Source organism: Echinops telfairi, unplaced genomic scaffold, assembly GCF_000313985.2.
Source record: "Echinops telfairi isolate 266 unplaced genomic scaffold, ASM31398v2 ScPeMD7_7468;HRSCAF=8506_0, whole genome shotgun sequence".
Lineage (NCBI taxonomy): Eukaryota > Metazoa > Chordata > Mammalia > Afrosoricida > Tenrecidae > Echinops > Echinops telfairi.
In genome coordinates, this window is record NW_022111369.1 from 7,214,112 (window position 1) to 7,236,122 (window position 22,011).

General features: G+C 41.3%; 1 protein-coding gene across 8 annotated transcripts in view; it reads left to right on the top strand.

Moving 5' to 3' along the window:
- COL25A1 (collagen type XXV alpha 1 chain) overlaps positions 1 to 22,011 on the top strand; it is a 580,731-nt gene that overhangs the window by 340,688 nt on the left and 218,032 nt on the right. For all 8 annotated transcript variants that reach the window (XM_045284160.1, XM_045284159.1, XM_045284163.1 and 5 more), the window contains exon 5: positions 12,960 to 12,977. In XM_045284160.1, coding sequence (XP_045140095.1) covers positions 12,960 to 12,977 — 18 coding nt within the window. The remainder of the gene's footprint in view (positions 1 to 12,959; positions 12,978 to 22,011) is intronic.

The window sequence follows — 22,011 nt, forward strand, 5'->3', positions numbered from 1 at the left end:
CTGAAGGGATCATCCGCCCTGGATTCCCTGTGTTTCCAGTTCCTATCTGTACCAGTGTACCTCCTCTGGTCTAGCCAGACTTGCAAGGTAGAATTTGGATCATTGTGCAGTCCATCTTTTAAAAAGCATACGTTTGCATGCACCTGGAACTCTGGTGTACCTCTCTTGCTTCTCTGTCTCTCCTTCTATCCTGGTGTAGGGAAGCACCAGCCTTAGTTAAATCTAACTCACCCTCTACCTTGCACCTATACCCAAATCCCTGAATGTGTGTGGAGAAAAACACAGCCCACTAATGGCCTAACTTTAAGTTTACAAGTCAATTTAAAGGTAGTCCTTAATGCTGTCCAACAATCTATTCCAGGCCTCTAATCCAGTCACTCTCTGACTTTCTTAGAGAACTATTTAATACCCTTTTCTTACACCTGAATTTTCTAGCATCTACTCAATTTAATTAGTTATCTGGTTTTTTATGTTTTGGGGGGAAATAGAAGGAATAAAATTTTAACTTTTATACACTTCCACCACTAAATCTGCTAATTTACTCAGCTCTGTACCCGTCATTAGCTCTATTACAAGGAATAAACTTGTTCCTTCACATGTGCAATTGATCTCATGCTCTCTTGCTCCAAGTTGTCTATTTTGTAATGGCTTCCCTTCTATATCATAAATTTTTCTTCCTATTGAATAATTTTATTAGCACACAATTATAGCATCATATCTTCTGTCTTCAAAAGTGTTTTTAGAAAATGTCCTTAATTCCTTATCTCCCCCTAGACACTATTCCATAGTGTCTTCTGTTTATAACCAAACTCCTGGAAAGAGTTGTCCAGAGCATCAAATATTGCTTTCTGGTTTTCTCTCAAGCCCAATAAGACTCTCCCTCTACCACTCTACTGGAATCATATGTATTAAGATCACTAGTTAGCTTCACCATGACAAATTCAGTGGTGAGGGATCGGCTCACATCTTATTAGGGCACATTGAACACAACGGTCATGTCACGTCTCCTTTCTTGAAACATTTTCTTTGTTTTTTCGTGCAACCTTCTTTGTCATAGTACTCAATGAATAGGGTGCCTGAGTAACTTTAGTGGCCATTCAATCTCATCACCCCTATTTCATCCTTTTCCTTCTCCATGGACTCGGAATGCCCAAGGACTGAGTCCTTTGCTCTTTGCTCATCTTTATTTTTATTCACTCACTAGGTCATTTCCTCTATATCATGACCTTAAATAATAAAAACAAAAATTAACTTCTTGTTTCTGAGTTGACTCATTGTGCCCTTTATTACCAAGAGACTCCCAAATTTATGTCTGCAATCCAGACTTCTCCTCTGAACTTGCATATCCAACTGTCTACTCACCATATTTACTTGGGTGTCCTATAAGCTCAAAACCAAACTCACTGCCATGGAGTTGAGCCTGACTCATAGCAACCTTATATATAGGACAAGGTAGTTTTGAAGTGCTAACCTTGCAGTTAGCAACCCAAGGCACAACCCAGGATGCCACCAGGGTTTCTTTGAATGTCTCAGAAACATCTCAAAAAATCACATGACCAAAATCCTATTCTTGAGTTTCATCTCTGCTCTCCATGTCGGGTACTTTTTCTTCTTTTTTTAAAAAAAATAATTTTATTGAGGGCTCTTACTACTATTCATACATCCATCCATTGGGTCAAGCACATTTGTACATATGTTGCCATGTCTTACACCGACCACTGACTCCCTTCACCCACTTTTCTGTTGTCTGTCTCCCCTGTGGAGGGGTGGTTATATGTCGATTATTGTGATCACTTCCTCCTTTCACCCCCCACCTTCCCCTTCCCCTCCTGGTATTGCTGCTTTCATTATTGGTCCTAAGGGGTTTATCTGTCCTGGATTTCCTGTGTTTAGAGCTCTTGTCTGTACCAGTGTACATGCTCTGGTCTAGCTGGATTTGTGAGGTAGAATTGGGGTGATAACAGTGGGAGAGGGGAAGCATTAAAGAACTAGAGGAAAGTTGTGTTTCATTGATGCTATACTGCATCCTGACTGGTTCGTCTCCTTTGTGACCCTTCTGTAAGGGGATGTCCAACTGTCTACAGATGGGCTTTGGGTCTCCACTCTGCACTCCCCCTCATTTACATCGATATTATTTTTTTGTTTTGTGTCTTTGATGCCTGATACCTAATCCCTTTGAAGAGGGCTGCTTGTTTATCTTTAAGACCCCAGATTCTATATCTTTTGATAGCCAGGCACCATCAGCTTTCTTCACCACATTTGCTTATGCACCCATTTTGTCTTCAGCTAATGTGTCAGGGAAAGTGAGCATCACAGAATGCTGGGTTATTAGAACAAAGTGTTCTTACATTGAGGGAGTACTTGAGTGGAGGCCCAATTCCTGTCTGCTGCCTTACTACTTAACAAATAAATAGATCTGTTTCCCTATTGTTATATATAAATGTATTTACATATGTATATGCCTGTATTTAGAACTCTATAAATGTCCTTTGCTTCCTAGTTCTTTCCTCTATTTCTTTTAACTTTCCTTTTTTCCCACTATCATGTCCAGCCATCCTTCGGGTTTCAGTAATTTCTCTTTGCTACATTGCCCTTGATCAAGCTCCACCAGGCATCGCATGCTCTCCTCGCCATCGATTTTAGATCATCTGTTGTTCCCTTGTCCCTGAGTTAGTTGGCACCCATCCCCTTCAATTCCCCCACTTTCTCCTCTCCCATCCCTCGCTAGAATCATGGGTCCCATTGTTTTCTCCTCCGGATTGTTTATCCTGCCTATCTTATCTAGGTAGACCTGCACATATCTGCTGATAGTCTGCCTTCCCCACACCACTAGTGATAGCATTATTTCTTTGATTGCTCCAGTCAAATCGTGGAGTCATACTTTGCCCTCTCTTTCATCACACATTCTTAGTATCACACATTGAATCAGAATATCTTGCACCACTCCTTGCAAAATATATATGAAATCTGACCACTTCTCCTTTAAAAAAAAATCTCTGCTATCTTGGCTCATCTTTTATTTTCCTTTATTTAGCTGATTAAAAAATATGTCCTGATGTCTCTCCCTAGTTACATCGTTGCCCTCCCATAGCCTTTGCCCCCAAATAAACACAATCTATTCCAAATACAATCCAGACTATGTAATGCCTCAGTGTAAGCTCTCCAGTGCCTTTCTCTCACACCCACATTAAAAACTGAGTCCTTACCATTGATTTACAAAATCCTACACAATCTGCTTCCTCTACCTCCTTGCCTTAGGATTTCCTTGTTGCTTATCCCGTTTCCACCCTTCATTAGAGTCCAGATACATCCTGTATTGCTTGAACACTCTAAATACACGTCCACTCTTTCAGGCATTGCCACTTGCTGTTCTTTTTCTTATTCCTCTGTTCAGTTAATCTGTGACCATTTTATAAAATAGGATCGCCTACGCCTGATGCTCCAGCCTCTTTATTCCCACATGGTTTCCTTCTAAGCCTTTGTTGCCATCAGCCATCTTACTTACAAACATTCTTTTGAAGTCTGCCTTCCTTCAGTAAGAGTGATGTCAGGGATTGGTTTTGATTTACTACAGACACAATATTTCTTGTACTTTATAGAATATGTGGCACATTGTAGCTGATTAATACTTGGTGAATGAATAAATAATCAGCCTTATTTTCCCCACGCTCACTGCACTAGCAGTAGATTTCTGCTTTATAATCTACTGAGCTTTTAAGCATAGAACACTCCTACTTTCCGATTCCACATACCCATGGTTTTCTTTGCAAGATTCCTTTTTTTTCTTGTAGAAAATGGTATCCCTGCTACTAATCCTTCATCTTGTGTGTTCTCACATACTGATCTTGGTTCAGCAGCCATGGCTATTTATTTTCTCCCAACCAACTCTTTTCTGTCATACATAAACATTTTTGAGTCATTCTTATGCCAGCACTCCCTATAAAACTAACAAACAAACACAGTGTTTCCTCCGCTCGATGTCCCACTCTGGATGCTGTCCCGTTACTTCCACACATGGTTATTAGAAAGAATAGTTGCCTCAGGATGGCGGAGACCCAGTGCATATGACCACGCTTTCCACGTTCGGTCTTCTGAAGACAATGCTGATTAATCCCAGGGCATTTGCCAATATCTGTAATCCAACCTCAGAACCTTTTAAACGCAGTATTAATAGCCATTAACAATCAGAGTTGGCATTTGAGGTGAAAAATCACTTGCCATCTTAATTCTTGCTTTAATTTCAATTCACTGCTCAATTATTTATAATAAGTTCTGACTCTTTTTGTGTTAAAGACAATGAACTTATTTATTTTCTGCACTGTCTGTTTTCATTTATTTATTTGCAATCTTCATTTATTTTCTGCACTGTCTGTTTTATTACTTACCTGCACATCTTTCCGCGGTAATGCTTTGTTCATTTGGGGGGCTCTTTACCTTTTGCCCTTGCCTATGCTAATGATTTCCTGTTGTTGTAAAGACTCACTGTCATCAAGTTAATGCCTACTTATAAGGACTGACTGCATTGTGGGTTTTGGAGACTGTAATGAGCTATTTATAGGAGTTGAAAGCCCCGTCTTTCTCCCCAGGAGCTGCTGGTGGTTTTGAACTGCCAAGAGTACTTTGGACCACAGCCCAGTGCTTAACCATTACACCACCAGGGCTCCTTGTGAAATACAGATAGCAGCACCACATTTTCTAATTCAACCTTTTTCACCTATATAATTCACTGAGATCAGATCATGGTTTGCAACCATACCCAATACCCTTTGTCAAATGTCCCCACTCCTTCTTCCTCCCGCCTTGGCTATCCACTGTTGACCTCTGACAGCTCTCCACTGTCTGTTCTGTGCTCATCACAGGAGGCTTAGCTGCATAGTGGTCACTTGTTGGGCTGCTAACTACAGATCAGCCGTCTGAAAACATCAGCTGCTCCTCAGGAGAAGGACAGGGCTTTCTACACCCATGAAGAGTTGGTCTCGGAAACTCACGGGCAGTCCTCCCTGCCCTGCAGGGCTGCTATGAATCAGTATCAGCGAACGAGGTGGCGAAGAGTGAGAGTGATGGTTTTCATAATAATGAGATCCTACAAGATTTGTGTGTGTGTGTTGAATCCTCTTCTTACTGGGAAATACTCTCCAATGTTGCTTTCTCTAACTTTTCTGGTCTCTTTGTTTTGTTTTATGTGATTCTGTGCTCCTCTGTTTCTCTTGTGGGACACTCTTTCTTCCTGTCCTTGAAGTGTTTATGTTTCTCTCGCTACCTGGAATGAGTGATTTTCTAGAGCCCGTGGATAGACTTAGGGGGGCTGCTTGTGTGTGTAGCTTTGAGGGTTTCAGATGTGGATATTTCTAATGGGAGGTATTTTTTCCTGGGCAATTCCATCCAAACATGCGCCTTACGACCACCATCATGGTGCTAGTGAGAATTCCAAAGCGTCAAGTCAGACCAACCCATATTCCTATTCCAGCTTCTTCTTTTGGAAACCAGGTGACTGGGCACAGCACAGGACAAGGCTGAAACTTTGTTTGTTCCATGGCAAAGGGGTGGGAATGAACCTCACAATGGGTGATTGTGAGGAGGAGAGTTTTCATTTGTAAAGTGTTTGGTGCTTTATTGTAGGCATTAGGTGTTAGCTATTATGATGTAGCCCCAAACAGCTGAGTCCCCAAAACAAATACCTTGTAGGCTGGCAGAAGCTCTCATTTGCAATTTTAAAATGGGCTTTCATGTTTAGGGGTCTGACTCACTGGAGTAATAAGCACTATGTGGCTCATGCATTATGAATTAATTGATACTCCAAGTGTTAGAAATCCACAAGTGTGCACTTATTTACACAAAACTTCTAGGGCAGCTGTAGAGAGCACAGGATCCATCATTTTGCATGATATTTGAAAAATTAAGCACATGCATAAGTTTAATCAGGCTGAAAAATGTTTATAAATTGGCTGCCAGTGTTCAAAATGAAGGAACCATAATGGTATACTTTGAGTTTTTTTTAATGTCAGAGAGAAGTTATTAAATATATGTAATATAATAAAAACAGTAATAATTGCCTTTGCATTCCTTAAAAGGTACGGATTTTTAACGCAACGGAAGCTGAACAGGTGTCTCTTTGCACATGTATTCCATGTTTGAAGTATTCCATTTAAAAAGTGTCCGTAAAGCTGACCATTGATTTGAATCTTCCTAACGCAGCCCAGTGTGCAGTAGTTGGTAGCAGTGCTCAGATGAGCATTGTGCTTTACACTTTGGGTTACACAGTTATAGCCAAAAGGATTCATTCTTCAAGTGGTTCCATGTTCATTTAAATGATTCTACGGCTAAATCTCAGTCCCAATACTTGAATTTTACAAAACAGCTACAGCCCTAGCAAGCTGTGTGCTCAGCAGAGATTTCCCAGTCTATCCAGTTGTGTGTGTCATCCACGCTTGATGATGTAACTCCCTGTTCCTTTTCTCCTTCCTGGCCCCTCCAAAAAGGCAGGGGGGCACATATAAAAAATTAAATTTAAAGCCCTGCTTATCAAAGTTGTAGAATATAGTTTAAGAATCTTGTGATCCCCCTTCAAATAACTCCAAGGCCCTGAATTGAGAGAGAGTTGGAACCAAGAGTACAAAATCACTGGCAGGAGTCTTAGACAGAATGAATCCAGTGTGGAAAAAAGTTCATAAATTAATTAAAGTTCGGTTTTAGAGTTTTCTGTCGTGAATTAGTTATTGTGTGCTGATAACATTTTTATAATCAAGACATGGGCCCAGAACATATTTTGAGAAATATGAAGAGCTATAATATTAGATCTAATTACTCTCTTGTCCAAGAGTCACAGTTTCTGTGGTCTCCCTTCCCTCTCTCCATCCCTCCCTCCCTCCCTCCTTCCTTCTTTCCTTCCTTCCTTCCTAGGAGCCTTGGTGGGGTAGTGATTACTCAATGCAATTCGCAAGGTCAGCAGTTCAAAACCATCAGCCGCTCCTTGGGAAAAGACAAGGCTTTCTACTCTTGTAAAGAGTTACAGTCCTAGGAATTCCCAGGGACACTTCTACCCTGTCCTATAGGCTCATGATGAGTTGGAATCAACTGGATGGTAGTAAGTTTGGTTGTATTTGGTCTTTCCTTTCTCCCTCCCTCTTTCCCTCCCTCCCACTGAGCCTTTCTGTCTGTCTCTCTCTCTGTCTTCCTTAACTTTAAAAAAGAAATATCCTTGTGATAAGAGTTGTATGAGCCCCTAATAAATGATTAAAAAAAAAAATATATCCATACAGCTTGGGACAAGAGTTTTTTTTTTCTACCATAGAGTTAAAAATACTTAGGATTACATATTTTCTTAGAAGAAAGCCTTAAATTGAAAGACTCTTGTCTAAGTAATATTGTGTGACTGCAGCTAAGGTAAGAATTATTAATATCTGTCCTGTAGGGTGGCACAACAGGTAATATAAATTATGGATAATGTTGATTTCAGTCAAGCCTGTAAGAGTCCTTGGAAGTGTTAGCAGATTATAGACAGTGGAGCTTATTTATGGGATCCAGCAAAGTCTTTTTTAATTAATTCACATAATCCATAATACTTTATTTCTTCAATATCATTTTACATGTTAATTTGTTTTTAAGATCAGGAGACACCTTCTATTGAAATTTGAGTTGGTTGAAAGAGCTGTTGGCATTGAATATACTGCATACTTTAAATCATCATGCTGTATTTGTATAACATTTTGTAACTTACAAAGTTATTTTATACAACAGCCCCTTATTAATTACATGTGGAAGCTTAATCAACCTAAGGAGTGATTTTTCTTCAAGATAGAATTCTCATGATTTAGTTCTGTGTGTACATAATTATCTGTGCCTTCTTCTGAAACTTTATTAGCTCAATACGATTCTATTGAGAGGAATATTCCTTTTGGACTTTATTCTGCCGGTAATAGAAGCTAAGAGAGGATTTTCTAGAATGGTAGATTGGGCATCTGCATTTTGGAAACATAGCCCTGTAACATAAACATAGTCGTTGTTACTGTTGTTCTTTAAAAATATCATTGCAATTTGATTTTGATCCAGTTAAAATATTCTCACTCTTCTGTACACAGCAGTAGTGTGTATGTATAATTTATTTTAGAATCACCTTCTACCTTGGGATAACTAGGCATAGATATTGAAGTTTAAAATGTGAACAGATTCATAGTGTAGTGAGCATGGGCAGAATTCTGGCTTCCTGGTGTTATAAGGATAGAGTACATTGGTTCCACTTGTTGGCACAGATTGTAGGTTAAATTGCTACACTGGAATGTTAAGAGGTCCCGTTGAAATGATTATCAGGACCTGGAGATGGTTCTATGATGGGATCCTTGCACGTCCTCAAGACCTCCTACGACCGAGAATCCTGGCCTCACTCAAAGTTCCTCTGATGTGGCTTTTAAGCATTATTCTGGATACCTGCTGCAGGTGCAATTTTTTTCTTGGAATGAAAATAAATATGACATCTGAGTGTTTGGACTTGATAATTTTCACAAGGTGATGATGTGAGTGTAATCCTCTTTAGTGATCATTTTAAGTAATAGATGGATGGATAGATGGATGGACGTACCAGTCTCAGACCTGGTTGATGCTGCTTGTGGTGACCATAAGTGAAACAGAATGCACCCCAAGACCATGCTTCACCCCCAAGACGATGCTGCACCCCCAAGACCATGCTGTACCCCCAAGACCATGACCGTGGTCGATTCCATCATTGCAGCAGTTGTGCTGTCCCATCTCACCAACAGTCCCCCCCTTCACGGACCCGATCCTTCACTGTACGAGATGTCCCCCTTGAGCGATGTGTCCAAGGAAAGTGAGCCAGACAGTGTTCTCTTGGGAGTCAATAGGGTTTTCTACAGTAAAGGTTCCAATATGCAAGACATAGAAATTATTGTTTTGAAGTATGTTCTCTTAATTTGGGAGACTGAAATAAATCAGAGTATAATTGTATTAAAGTAAAATAAGTATAGTCAAGCATATGTTTCTTAATCATGAATTTTTCAGATTGTTGAGGTAATTTTTTTCTTAATTTCTTAAAACACAGGCAGTTCCTTAAAAACAGTGGTTCTCAACCTTCCTCATGTCACGACCCTTTAATATAGTTCCTCATGTTGTGGTGACTCCCCACCCCCACCCCCAACCATAAAATTATTTTCGTTGCTAACTCATAACTGTCATTTTGCTACTGTTATGAATTGGGCAACCCCTGTGAAAGGGTTGTTTGGCCCCCAAAGGGGTTGTGACCCGCAGGTTGAAGAACTGCTGCTTTAAAAGTTGCCTGCACGATACCACTTGTTGACGCAGAGGTTACACATTGGGCTGCTAAACTCACGGTTGGTAGTTCAAAATTACCAACCGGTCCTTTGGAGAAAGATGAAGCTTCCTACTTCTCTAAAGAGTTACAGTTTTGGAAACCCACATGGGCAGCCATACCCTATCCTTTAGGGTCACTGTGAGTCTGAATTGACTCAGTAGGAGAGTTTGAACGATACCAGGAGTCTCCAAATTTATACAAATGAAATCATTTTATTTAGAATTTTTCCTAGTAAAGATAGATGTGTCTGTCACCTTAATTAAAATCTCAGAGTAAGATAGCTACAAATTTTGCATTTCTATCTCTATGTGAGTTAATGAAAAGGCCAGCGAACAGCAACAAAAAACAGGAGTTGTTGCATTGGAAACAGAATGGCACCCATTTCCCAGGGATAGAAATGTATCCTGTAGTGAAACTAATTGCCTTAGTCAGAAATTCAAACGACTTTATCGATTTAGAGACCCGTGTTAGCGCTTTCTGGAAACCATAATTGTGATAACAGCTTAAGAAGGAATGGTTGACATGGTGCTTTAATTGCCTAAAGTCAGAACGCACACTCCAGTGATGTGCCATCCCATTTATCATGCTCCTTGGTGGCTTACTTGCCTCACAAAACTTCTAACTTTCTCTGAACTTTCTAGTCAAGCACCAGCTACTGGCTGATTTTTTCCCCACACTGTTCTGATGATGGCTTTCCAGCCAGCTCCTCCTGCTGTTTCCTCTTCTTCACGTGGTGTCTAAGCAGCCCTGGAGGCAGGGCGTTGGGCCGCTGACACAGCAGATCACAGTGTTCTCCATCTTTGCACATAGATGCCAAGCTGCGGTATTTCCGTGGTTTAGCTGTTTGCATTGGGGTGGCTTTTGGATGGACTGGATTCATAGGAATATTATAGTAATTGGATTGGGAAAATAAACAAAGATTTCTCAGGAGTTTCTTTTTTTAATCAACATAAGTTGTGTGATTTGTGTGCTTTCATCAGAATTTACAACTACAGAATTGGGGTGTATTGGGGAAAGCAACAACCCCCAAAGTTAGCTTTTACAGTTAATAACGTTCACCCCCTATAAACTAGACTGGTCTAGAAAACTATCCACCAACGGAAGAATAACAACATCTATTTCCCAATGGACTCCTCAGGCCCAACTTAAGGAAATGCTGAGCTTTCTGATGGGGGTGGGGCTGGGCAACTCATCTGTAAAGAGTGCCCTCATCCATGAGGGAGACTCTGGGATCGCACTCTGAGTGGGATCGCGAACTTGTTCGATGCCGCACACTGCCGCTCAGCAGCCTGCCCCTCCCTGCTGACAGAAACACTTCTCATTTGCCCAGATGGCTTAATGATGAGGCCTGCAAGGAGTACGGTCCGAATGCTCCGTAGAGGCAAGGATGGCTCCGCTTGGTCTTAAGCGCGTTGGACACGTTGTCAGCGGAGACCAGCCTCTGGAGGAGGACATCATGTTGATAAAGTAGAGGGCAGCAAAAGGAGGAGCGCCCTCAACAGATGGATGGACTCCGTGGCTGCAACAAGGGCATCAAACACGAAGAAGAGTCGTGAGCTTGGCGTGGGACGTGCCAGGCTGTACCGCAGGGTTGGCAGCGTTGGAGCCAAGTCAGTGGCACGTAACAGGAGTCCAGCTGCCAGAGCTGGTTTCCTGCCAGGCATTTTGGTGATGTGGGTGACCAGTTTCTTACATCGTATTGAATGAGAGAATTTGGTGTAGGAAGTCTTAAATTCTCGTGTAAGATTTGGATGGCTTGTTCAGTATCGTCCATGTTTTAGGGCAGAGACAAAATTTGTAATGTTGTCTACATCATTTCCTACAAACTCACTGCCATCTCAACCGCTCATCACACACACACACACACCATGCATGTATACCTGAGATGAATAAAGTAATATCATAGCCATTTTAGAGTAATCTGAATTCCTTGGTGTGACATATCTTTCTAGTGTCTATGTAATGTCCTTAACAACAACAGCTAACCACATTTTTCAGTTAAAGCTCTTGAAAAATTTTCCACTCCTAAGCTCAGTGAGTTAAAGTTTCTCAAGAAATTCCAAGTCTGGAGAGGCGCCAAGTGAGAGAGAGGGAGACCTAGGGAATTCTCTTGGAGCTACATTAGCTTTTGTGCATTTCGGTCCCAATGATGCACGCTGATACACAGAGGCTTTCCCGTGTCTAGTTCTTTTTAAGATTCCCTAACTCATTGTGGACATTTTTCTTTAATCTCATCTGGCACAAAACCCAAGTGGAGGTTTTAAGGTGATGTGCAATCAATATTTTTTATTCACAGGTGATTTTTCTTTAACCAGGACCATTTACAGCTAGGCTGCTTTGAAATTTTTATCAGCTTAAGCCACAGAAGTGACATTCAAATGAATTATCTAGCCAGGAGGTTATCTGATCTATTGACTGTGTGAGAAGTTTGGGTGCACTTGATTGAATCAAAGACCTCTCATATCTTTTTAAATGCTCTTGGGTTGAATTATGCCAAGTAAAATATTTTTAAGAAAAATTAACATATAACATTGTGGAAGCAATGAGAAATTCAAAGACACTGAGTTCTGGAACTGAAATAGCTGCCTCTTTTTCTTAGTATCTTTGAGTTTGTAGTCCTAATCAGTGTGAGAAGACTTGCTTTCTAAATAATCCATGCCTTAAGAACTCTTTGGCTTTGTCTTCACCTAAATTCTTGTGTGTTACTAGAACTCTGGAGTCATCTGGGAGTTGCATGTTGCTTTGTTTTTGTTGTCCTTAAGCACCATTGACTTAGAACAGACTACAACTCAGTCTTCCACTATCCTCAGGATTGGATATTCTTGAGCCTATTGTTGCAACCACTGTGTCAACCCATGTAGATGAGAGACTTCCCGCTTTTCCGCTGACCAAACATGTCCTTTTCCAGGGACTCGTCTCTACCGCTAGCATGTCCAAAGTACATGAGAGGAAGTATTGCCATCTTCACTTCTAAGGAACATGCTGGCAGTACATCTTCCAGGGCAGATTTGTTCTGGCAGTCCACAATCTTTGCCAACGCCATCATTAAAGGCATCAGTTCTTCTGTGGTCTGCCTTATTCCTTATCTCGTTTTCGCATGCATAGGAGAAGATTGAAAAGACCACGGGTTGGGTCAAGTCAGAAGCATCTTGGTCCCCAAAGTGACATCTTGGCTTTGTAGTGGGTTGGTTCTTTTGCAGGAGATTTGCCCAGTGTCGGACAGAATTTGATGTCTTGATGGCTGCTTCGATGAGCATTGATCGTGAATCCAAGGAGAAGGACATCCTCGCTAACTTCCATCCTTTCTCTAATGGCCATCATGCTGCCTGATGGGCCAGTTGTCAGGATCCCCTTGTCTTGTTGTGTTGAAGGGTAATTCTTATGGAAGTCTGCAGACTTTGAGTCTCATCAGCAAGTGCTTCAGAATTGTAGATAAGTCGCCTAGCGTGAAAATAATGGGGTGTGTTGACAATTATTAAAATCACACATGGAAAATTGTCAAATGGATTGATTTTTAGAAATATTGTACAAAGATTTTTAGGACTTCTTTAAATTTGGGCAGTGAAACCATTTATTCTAAAAACAAGTGTTAAGAAGGGAAAACTGATTTTATAATTGCCTTTTTTCTTTTTTTTAGGGACAGCCTGGTCCTCAGGTAAGTGAGCTCTTTTTATTAAATTAACTCCAATACAAGATTCTCTAATGTGGAGGATTTTTTGCAATTGTCATCCAAGGATTTTAAAAAGCTACAAAGTGGTAATCGTGATGCCCCACAGAAAACCAAAGATTCCCCAGGGAGATAGCCTGGGGCTCTACAGGGGTACAGGAGCCACATCAGTTGTTGGGCCAGATGGTGAGGTTAACCATACACTGTCGTATGAAGCAAAACTCCAAACTGATCAGAAACAGTGCCACCGAGCTTTAATGTACGATAGAATGGCTCAGTCACTGTGGGTAGGAGTGAGTTTGCATGAGGCTGATTAATCACAAGCTCAATAATGTTGTAAATCCATGCAGACGCTCGCTGATGATTTAAGCTGTGATTCGGGGGCCACTTGTGATTCATTACAGGTGGATGTTGCATTTGTTCTGCTTCCTCAATATAAATCAACCGCTGAAGGTATGACTTATAATTAAATGTGAATACCATCCACAGAAGATCCTTGACCCATCAGTTTGATGGATGAGAAAGAAAAATTTTAGGAGGCAGAGGAGAATATATAAAGATGAAAGTACAATCTAACAGGCAAGTTGTTAGAAATGAAGACTTGGTAAAAAAAAAAAAACTACAGAGCAAACTCAATGTCAGCACTGATTGTGGTGTGCAGGAAGCTATGAGAAGGAAGGAAATAAAGTTATTAAGGGTTTACTTTTGACAACATTATAACTGTAAATAACATCATTTTCATTGAGCTTCCTGGTTGTTGTTGTTTTTTCCTTCTCCGTGATGTTTCTATTTCTGCCCTAGGATGGTTGTGATAAGGAGGTCTTTTCACCTTAATTTCAGGAGAAAACCTTTCCTGTTAGTCAATTTTTATTTGATATCTGAGAATACTCTTGTTTGTGATTTTCGCTGTTATATTCCAACTTGGATCAAAGTGATTATTAAAGAAGGGAGAAGCCTACAGAAACAGAAGCAGAAAGCTCTGTCTGTTCCCTAAATTTGATACTGGTGCATTATAATGGGATGCAATATGGTGGGATGAAAACAAAATAAAAGCCCTGGAAGGTGTTATTATCGTGTATGTACAAACCCATGAAGAGTCAGATGGAAGATGTAGCTCACCTGCAGGGACACATAGAACAGGGAGCAAGAGCCAAGTCTGCCTCTAAAACACACAGTCCATTCCAGAAGCCAGCTCTCCAAGAAAAGGTAAGTCAGTAGATGATAAAGGAAATTGGAGTACCAGCTTTGAGAGATGACGGTCTTTAACAGATTGTATGCTTTAGTAGGATTCCTGATTTAGCTTGGATCTCCTATCCCCTGATGAGGACCCGGAGACATGGACGTGGGCATAAACAGTGTCTTTGGGAAATGATCCCAGGAAGCTTGAGAAGGTCTAGGGAAGTGACAGAAAAGGGGCAGGGAAACAAAAATGGATTCATTAATGATTGAGGATGACTGGGGCTCTGGTGATGTCTTGGTTACTTGTGTGGCTGCGGTCTACATTGTCAGCAAGTGGAAACCACCAGCAGCTTCACAGGAGAGAGACTGGACTTTCTACTCCAGTAAACAGGTCTTGCACACCCACAGGGGGTCGCTATGGGCCAGCATTGACGCAATGGCAGTCAGTTTAGGTTTTTTTGAGGGGCTCAGTTGTACTGGGGAACCTATGAGGGACCATAGAGTGTGCCTCAGAATCATCACACTCCAGACTGGTATGTTCCTTTACTGACTTCTCTCCCTTCCTTGCTGAGAATTGTGCTGAGTGTTCACTGCATGGCACTCCTGCTCTGCCCCAGGCAGAGGTCTAGCGCGTACCAGCCGCCAGACGCCTGCAGGAAGCCACGGGAGCCTCCGGCATCTTTGCTGTGTGGGGCTATGAGAAGGGCACCTGCCTCTGCCACAGCATCCAAGTGCAAGTGTCCTACAGACAAAATAAAGAAATGTGTACATGGATATAAGGAAATTGGAGAACTGAACATAAGACATGCGATGCTAAAGAGACTAACTATAAAAGAAGTTGTTAATAAACCGTGGGTAGACAGCCACAGTGAATAAGCCGAAGAAAGAGAAAAACACTGCACACGAGGCCCAGAATGGAAAGAGCCAGAAAGCCTCGCGGGGCACTAGGGCTGAAATTCAAAAGTATTCCACGGCACTTCAGAGCATCTTCACACCAAGGTTTGTCCTCTCGCTCTCTCCCTAATGACCCAGACTGAGAAACGTTGCACACTGGCGTGGTCGAATGGTGATTTGTTCTTGTTTGTCTTCATTTTGACTGCCATTTTTAGTGACCCCTCAGATCACACGGTTGTTTAGTTTAAAACGCCGTCCTGATCATGGCAAAAGGAAGGCAAGGAACTCAGAAAGCATTGGCATGAGAGCAATGCGAGGTCAAGGAAATAGTTTTGTCACGATGCCTTCCCACCCTCCCCCTAAATGATGCCTCGCCTCTTCCAACGAGAGTATCATCAAGATATTTTTCCAATAAGACCTCTGTTTAAAAATTCAAGGCCATTTTTACTGAAGATCTTCATCTAGCCTTTGGTGACCATTCACTTCGCGTTGAGATTTTTATAAATCATCGGTGAATTTGCAAATGTTGCCCATCTATATATTTTCTTTTCCACAGTGCCTATTGCAGTTCATCGACAAATCCCAACTCCACTTGTGTTAAAGTTGTCAAGGATTTCATTCTACTTGGATCCACAGTCAACGTCCATGGAAAGAGGTCACCAAATCAGATGCCACATTGCGATACCAAATCTGTTGCAAAAGACCTCTTCAGAGTTTTGAAAAGAAAAGGTGTCACTTTGATGACTCAAGTGGGCATGACCTTGTCAACCACCTTGTCTTGGATTGAATTGTGTTCCCTTGCTTCCCAAATAGATGTAATTTTAACTGACCACGACTCTTAGTGGCTTGGCAGTTAACATAAGCAAGGAGACCTTGTGGTAAAAGTGATTGGCTGCTACACAAAGAGTTGGAGGTTTGAACCCACCAGCTTCTCTGTGGGAAAACAAAACGATGTAGTAGTCTAGTTCCACCAAGATCCACAGCCGAGGCTTCCCTGTCCTATAGACACTCTGTGAGTCACAGTCAGCGGACAGTTGTGAGTTTGTTTGTTGGCTTGGGGAGTGATATTATCATTCCCTATGATGTGATCATCCAATTAGTCTGAAGGAGTTATGATGAGCATCAGGGCACAGTGCGGATTCGCTGTAAGGGAATGTCCTTGGAGTATGGCCTACATCCCCTTTTATCTTTAGGAGACAAAAGGAGAGAGATGGGAACATAGAAGAAGGGGTCTGATTACCACTAAGAAAGAAGAGCTGGGAGCAGTGTTCTCTGGACCTGGAATCCCCTGTGAAGAACACCTCTAGGTTCAGGGGAAGGTTGATGTGAAAACATGGACTGGACACAGGAAAGTGGGCCCATGGATGTTGGAAGGGGACAATGACTTTCTTCTAAATCCAACAGAGAGACCATCTCTCAAAGCTGCCACCCTGGATTTGGACTTATAGTTTTCTAAGCTGTAAGAGGATAAATGTGTTGAAACCACTCATTGATGCATTTCTGCAGTAACAGCGTAGTACTTAACAACAGAAACAGACCTCATGTGCATGTGAGCACCAGGCAGTGGTAAAAAAGAAGGCGGAAGAGAAATGGATACATTTGCTTTGTGGTGTGGGAGAAGAATAGCTAGTGTGGACTATGAGAAGAATGAACAAATCAAGCACAGAGGAAATGTAAGAGCCAAGGTGAGAAGAATGTGGCTGCAGGAAAGACCAAGTGCTAAAAAAGAACATCATGCTTAGTAAACGCAGAGGGCCAGTGAACAGAAGGGAAGTGTCCACTGAGATTGGATTTACACAGTAGTCGCAACAGTGGACACAAACATTTCAGTGGTCTCAAATGTGGCATGGTCCTGGGCCAGGTTTTCTTTTCTTCTATTGAACTTAAGGGTATGTGTCAAGCTGGCATCATGGTGACTGAAATAGCTGACAATAACATTGTCATGTATTACTTTCCCACATTTGGAATTCCTTTTGTAGAAGTAGGCTTTAAACTGACTGAAAAGTAGGCTTTGAACTGACTGAGAAGTGGACTTTAAATTGACTGACAAGAAGGCTTTGAACTGACTTAGAAGTAGGCTTTAAACTGACTGTTAACTCCAAGAACAAATTATATCTATTCAAATGTAGACACTTAGAAATGTTTTGGGTAATAGATTATTAATATGTGCAGCAGAGTTAACACTCTATTATAAGTCTACTTTTCCTTGAATGTTTTTATATAAGGTATACATTATATCTCTTGAACACAGATCCTGTAAGGCACATATAGGGAACAAATAAGCTTTGTAAATTTAAAAGACAAATTAGGTAATTGTTGTGAATTTATAAATGGTTGAAAGGGCTTTGATCATATTCACTTAACATTTATAATAATAATATTGACTTGTAATTTTAGTTTATCTTTTCCATTTCATTTTTTCTCCTAATAATTTTGCTTTGCTTAAAACATATCCCCATTCATTTCTTAAAAATGTCAACTTTTCCAACTTAACCAATCCTACAACATTTTTGAGCTAAAATGCCTTTAGAACTTATATTTTCATTGTTTATGTAGCATTCAAAATCATTAGCATACCTCCATTTCTTCCTTGTTGACCTTGACCCTCTCCAGCTCTGTTTTGATCTCCTTAGCCCAAATAGCTAGCTACCTGGAAGAGAAAGGCATGGATGCAAAACTTTGTTGTCACTTTTCCTTCTTCATCTCTTTATAAGAGGGAGAGGAAGAGCTTATGACCTGCACAGCTTTCTCCAGATGCCCTTACCTGAGTCACCGCTGCCTCCTCCAGAGGCTGTCACCCATACCACTGGGAATATCTCCCTTTTGCTTCAGACCCAGAGGACTTTGATGAGAGCTGCTTTCCTCAAATGTAGTGATTTCCTATTAAAACAGCATTTTATCAATAAAGATTGATTTCTGGTGTTCAAGGACAATCCCAGATACATTAAGAATTGCATAAGCTTTTGTGTTGGGGCTATTGAAATGACCATGGTTCTATTAATCTTCCTATGGAGAGAAGAAATCAGGGTTCGAAGGCAGTAACTTTCACACAAAGAATCCTAACTTGTGCAACTTTAATATGAAATAAAGGTTTGGGGCAGAAGTATATGTAGGAGTGTTTGCTTCATGTGCAGATGTTTATGTTGGTGAGTTTTTCATGCTCTAGTTAAACATTTCCACATCATCGTAGCCTCAGTATTATAGAGTGTAAAACTCTTCTTTTGAGAGTGAAAACCTTTGATACATAATATTTAGTAAGGACTTGCAGAGTAATAAGGGTTTATTTTATTAGACTCTTGGTAAAGCGGGCACGGGTCTCATGTGTATTCATCGAGTCCTTCTGCGCACCATCTGAAAACTGGTGACAGAGTAGACGGATTTAGCTTTGTCCGGCAAGGCGTTGAGCTGAAGACTGGGCCGTGTAATGGCAGAGAACTCTGTTGAGAGTATAGACTTGAAAAACACATAGACCTGAGGGAGCAGCAGCAAGTCTTTGAATTTGCTTCCATGGGTGGGAGAACGGTTCTGAACAAGGAAAACAAGGCGGTGCAAAGGAAGTAGATAAAAGAGGGCGGTTCTAGTGGTCATGGGAAACATGGAAAAGCGCAGATAGAGATGAAAGGAGAGAATGTCGCTGTGATCAGCTGCAAACCCAATGCTTGGAGTGACAGAAGGGTAGAGAGAATACTATCAGAAAGGCTTGGAAATGATGGTAGGGTGAAAATGGGGGGAAGTAGCCAGTGATGACAGTTTAAGTGGGTCTTAAAGACGGGAAGAAAAAATTAGGCAGCACCGCCCCCCGAACAAAACAAAACAAAACAACCAAAAAACCAAGAGTATTTCATACCAAAGATAGTGAGAATTGTTTGGGTGGTAACTATTATATTTGTTCATTAATTAATATTAACATAATTCAGTCCTCACCAAGCCTTTATTAGCTCCAACTATATACAGGTCAGTTTCATATGATTTAGTCTAATGATTAAAGTGTGTAAGGGAAAGAGAGAGGAGCCCTGGGGGGTAGTGGTTACACATTGGGCTGCGATCTGTGTGGTCAGCAGTTCAAATCCACCAGTAGCTCCCCGAGAGAAATACTAGGCTTTCTCCTCCTATAAACAGTTACAGTCTCGGAAACCCATAGGGGGTTGCTATGAGTCAGAATTGACTTGATGGCAGTGAGTTTGGGTTGGAAGGGAAAGAGGCATTGGTGATTCAATGGTAGAATTCTTGTCAATCATGAAAAAGGCCCGTGTTTGGGTCTCAGCCCATGTACCTCACGCACAATGACCACCTGTTTGTCAGAGGACACTAGAAGTGTTGCTGTGATTCTAAACAGGTTTCAGCCAAGCTTTCAAGCTAAAACTGATGATAAAGAGAGGCTTAGTGTTCCACTTCCAAAAAGTCAACCCATAAAAATCCTTTGGGTAGCTATGGTTGGTGCAAAACCAAGCAGCATTTCTTTTCTTGTGCATCTCAGGTCACCATGGGTTGGGGGTCAACTCAACAGACTTGAAGAACATCAGTGTATACGTGGCCTTGTCATGACTGAAATCATGGCAAACAAGGAAGAGATGGACTTTTCTTGTGATAGTTCAAGGTCACACTTTGTCAATTTGTGCAGGCTGTCACTGCTGCGGAAACCTGCAATGTCGTTTGGGAGTCCTGTCCCACATCTACATCACCCCTATGAACCACATGAACCTTAAATATTAGTCACTTTACAGAGACCTTAGGATTCCTGTTGGTGCAGTGGTTTAGCACTTGGCTGGCAGCTAACTTAATGGTTGGTAGTTCAAACCCATCAGGCACTTTGCAGGAGAAAAAGATGGGCATCTGCTTCTGTAAAGGTTGTTGTTGGGTGCCGTGTTGTCTGCCCTGAAGCACACTGACCCTGTGTACAACAGCAGGAGACACTGCTGGCCCTTCGCCACCCTTTCCTTGTTGTGCTGAGCCCATTGTTGCAGCCACGGGGGTAATCCAGTCACTGAAGTCTTCCTCCTCTCTCCTTTACCCAGTGTGATGTGCTTTTCCAGGGACTGCTCTCTCCAAATAGCACAGCCAGAGGAGGTGAGAAGGAGTCTCACCTCCTACTTCCTTCAAGAAAAATGTGTTGATTCTCCTGGAAGTCCATGATCATTTCAGTAATCCCTGCCAATGCCAAAATTCAAATACATCAATTTTGGGCTGGTCTTGCTAATTCATTGCCCAGGTTTCACATGCATCTGAGGTAATTAAAAATGCCAATGCAAAGCTCACACAGACTTAGTCCCAAAAGTGAAATCCTTGCTCTTCAACACGTTCAAGAGGTCACACACAGCAGACTTGCCCAGTGCAAGGAGTCATTTGATTTCTTGATTATTGCTTCCGTCAACATTAATGGTATATCCAAGTAAAATGAAATCCTGGACAACTTCAATCTTTTTTTCCTAACTTTTTATGGGCAAGTGTTTTACATATCATATAACTCAATAGTTCAATCATTCAATCATATCATAGGATTGTACAATCACCCTCTTACCACTTTTACAGCTTCCCCCCTCCCCCATAGTTAAATCACCTTTAAGATGATTTATGTAATCACAATCCATTCTAGTGCTCCCTTCCCCCTCTTGTATTCATTAATTACTCCCAAAATTCCCTCCCCCCACCACTGTATTCCCTATATCCCCTTGTATCTATAATTATCATTATACATCCACTCCTGTGCTTCACAGCTGGGAGACCCAATAGAAAACAAAATCGCACTAAGGTGGTAAAGGTAGAAACATAATATTATACAGACAGAAATACTAATAATGCGTAGTAAGGAAAAGACCCCTAACAAGAATCACAAAGCCAGGGAAGACATTTCTGTCATGGAATCGGTAAGAGATACTTGTGCCCAGAACAGATTCGGTCAAGTCTAGAGGGTGGTCAACTGGCCAAGCGTCACGTTCGATCCAGCGTCATCAAGATCGCAATGGGCTCTGCCTGATAGGCAGGCTGGTCGAGACGCTTGCCTGTGGCTAGAGCGGATGTGCCAGTGGCTCAGCCTCACCAGAGTCTGTGCACATGGGTTTTGGGGAATCCCACAGCCCCCACAAATGGGGGTTCATCTGTTTGCTCGGATGCTTTTCTCTTCACCGTATTTGAATTTTATAATTGTCATCTTTGGATCACCCAAGCTGACAACCTCAGTCTTTTCTCCATTTATCATGTTGTCCTTTTGTAAGGCTTTTAGTCTTGTTTTCTTTAAATAAATTCATTGGCATATAATTCACAAATCATACAATCTAAACATTTGATCATATTAAAAGAATTGTGCAATAATTACCACAGTCAATTTCAGAACAAGAACACTTTCTTCTTATACTCGTTGTTAGCTCCCATTTCCCCCAATGTCCCCTATCATGCCCCTAGGTAATTATTAATCCAATTACTCTTTCTATAGATTACCTATCCCAGATTTCATGTACAGTAAATCATACCAAGAAAACCAGGAAGCAAGCAGGCAAACAAATAAACAAAAAACCCTCAACAACCAGGACAAAACAAAACAGAGCAAAACCTCAATCGAAAAGAAAGCAGAAAACATTAAAAACCGAATTAACTTTAAAATGGATCCGTAGGGAGATCCAAGTGTTAAGGTGTTAACATTTTAACCTAACTACCTCTGCCATAATGGATTTTCGTTTTCTGCACATTGAAGTGTAATCCATACTGAAGACAGTATTCTTTTATCTTCATCAGTGAGTGTTCGTTTGCTTTGTTTTTAGCAAGGTTGTGTCATTGAATATCGCAGGTCGTTCGATAGCCTTCCTCGAATTCTCAGACACCTTCTTCATATCGTCCAACTTCTTGGATAATTTGTTCAGCATAGTGATTGAATAAATATGGTGAAAGGATACAACCCGGCACACACCTTTCCTTATTTTAAACCACACAGGGATGGTGTTTAAAAGGATGTCTG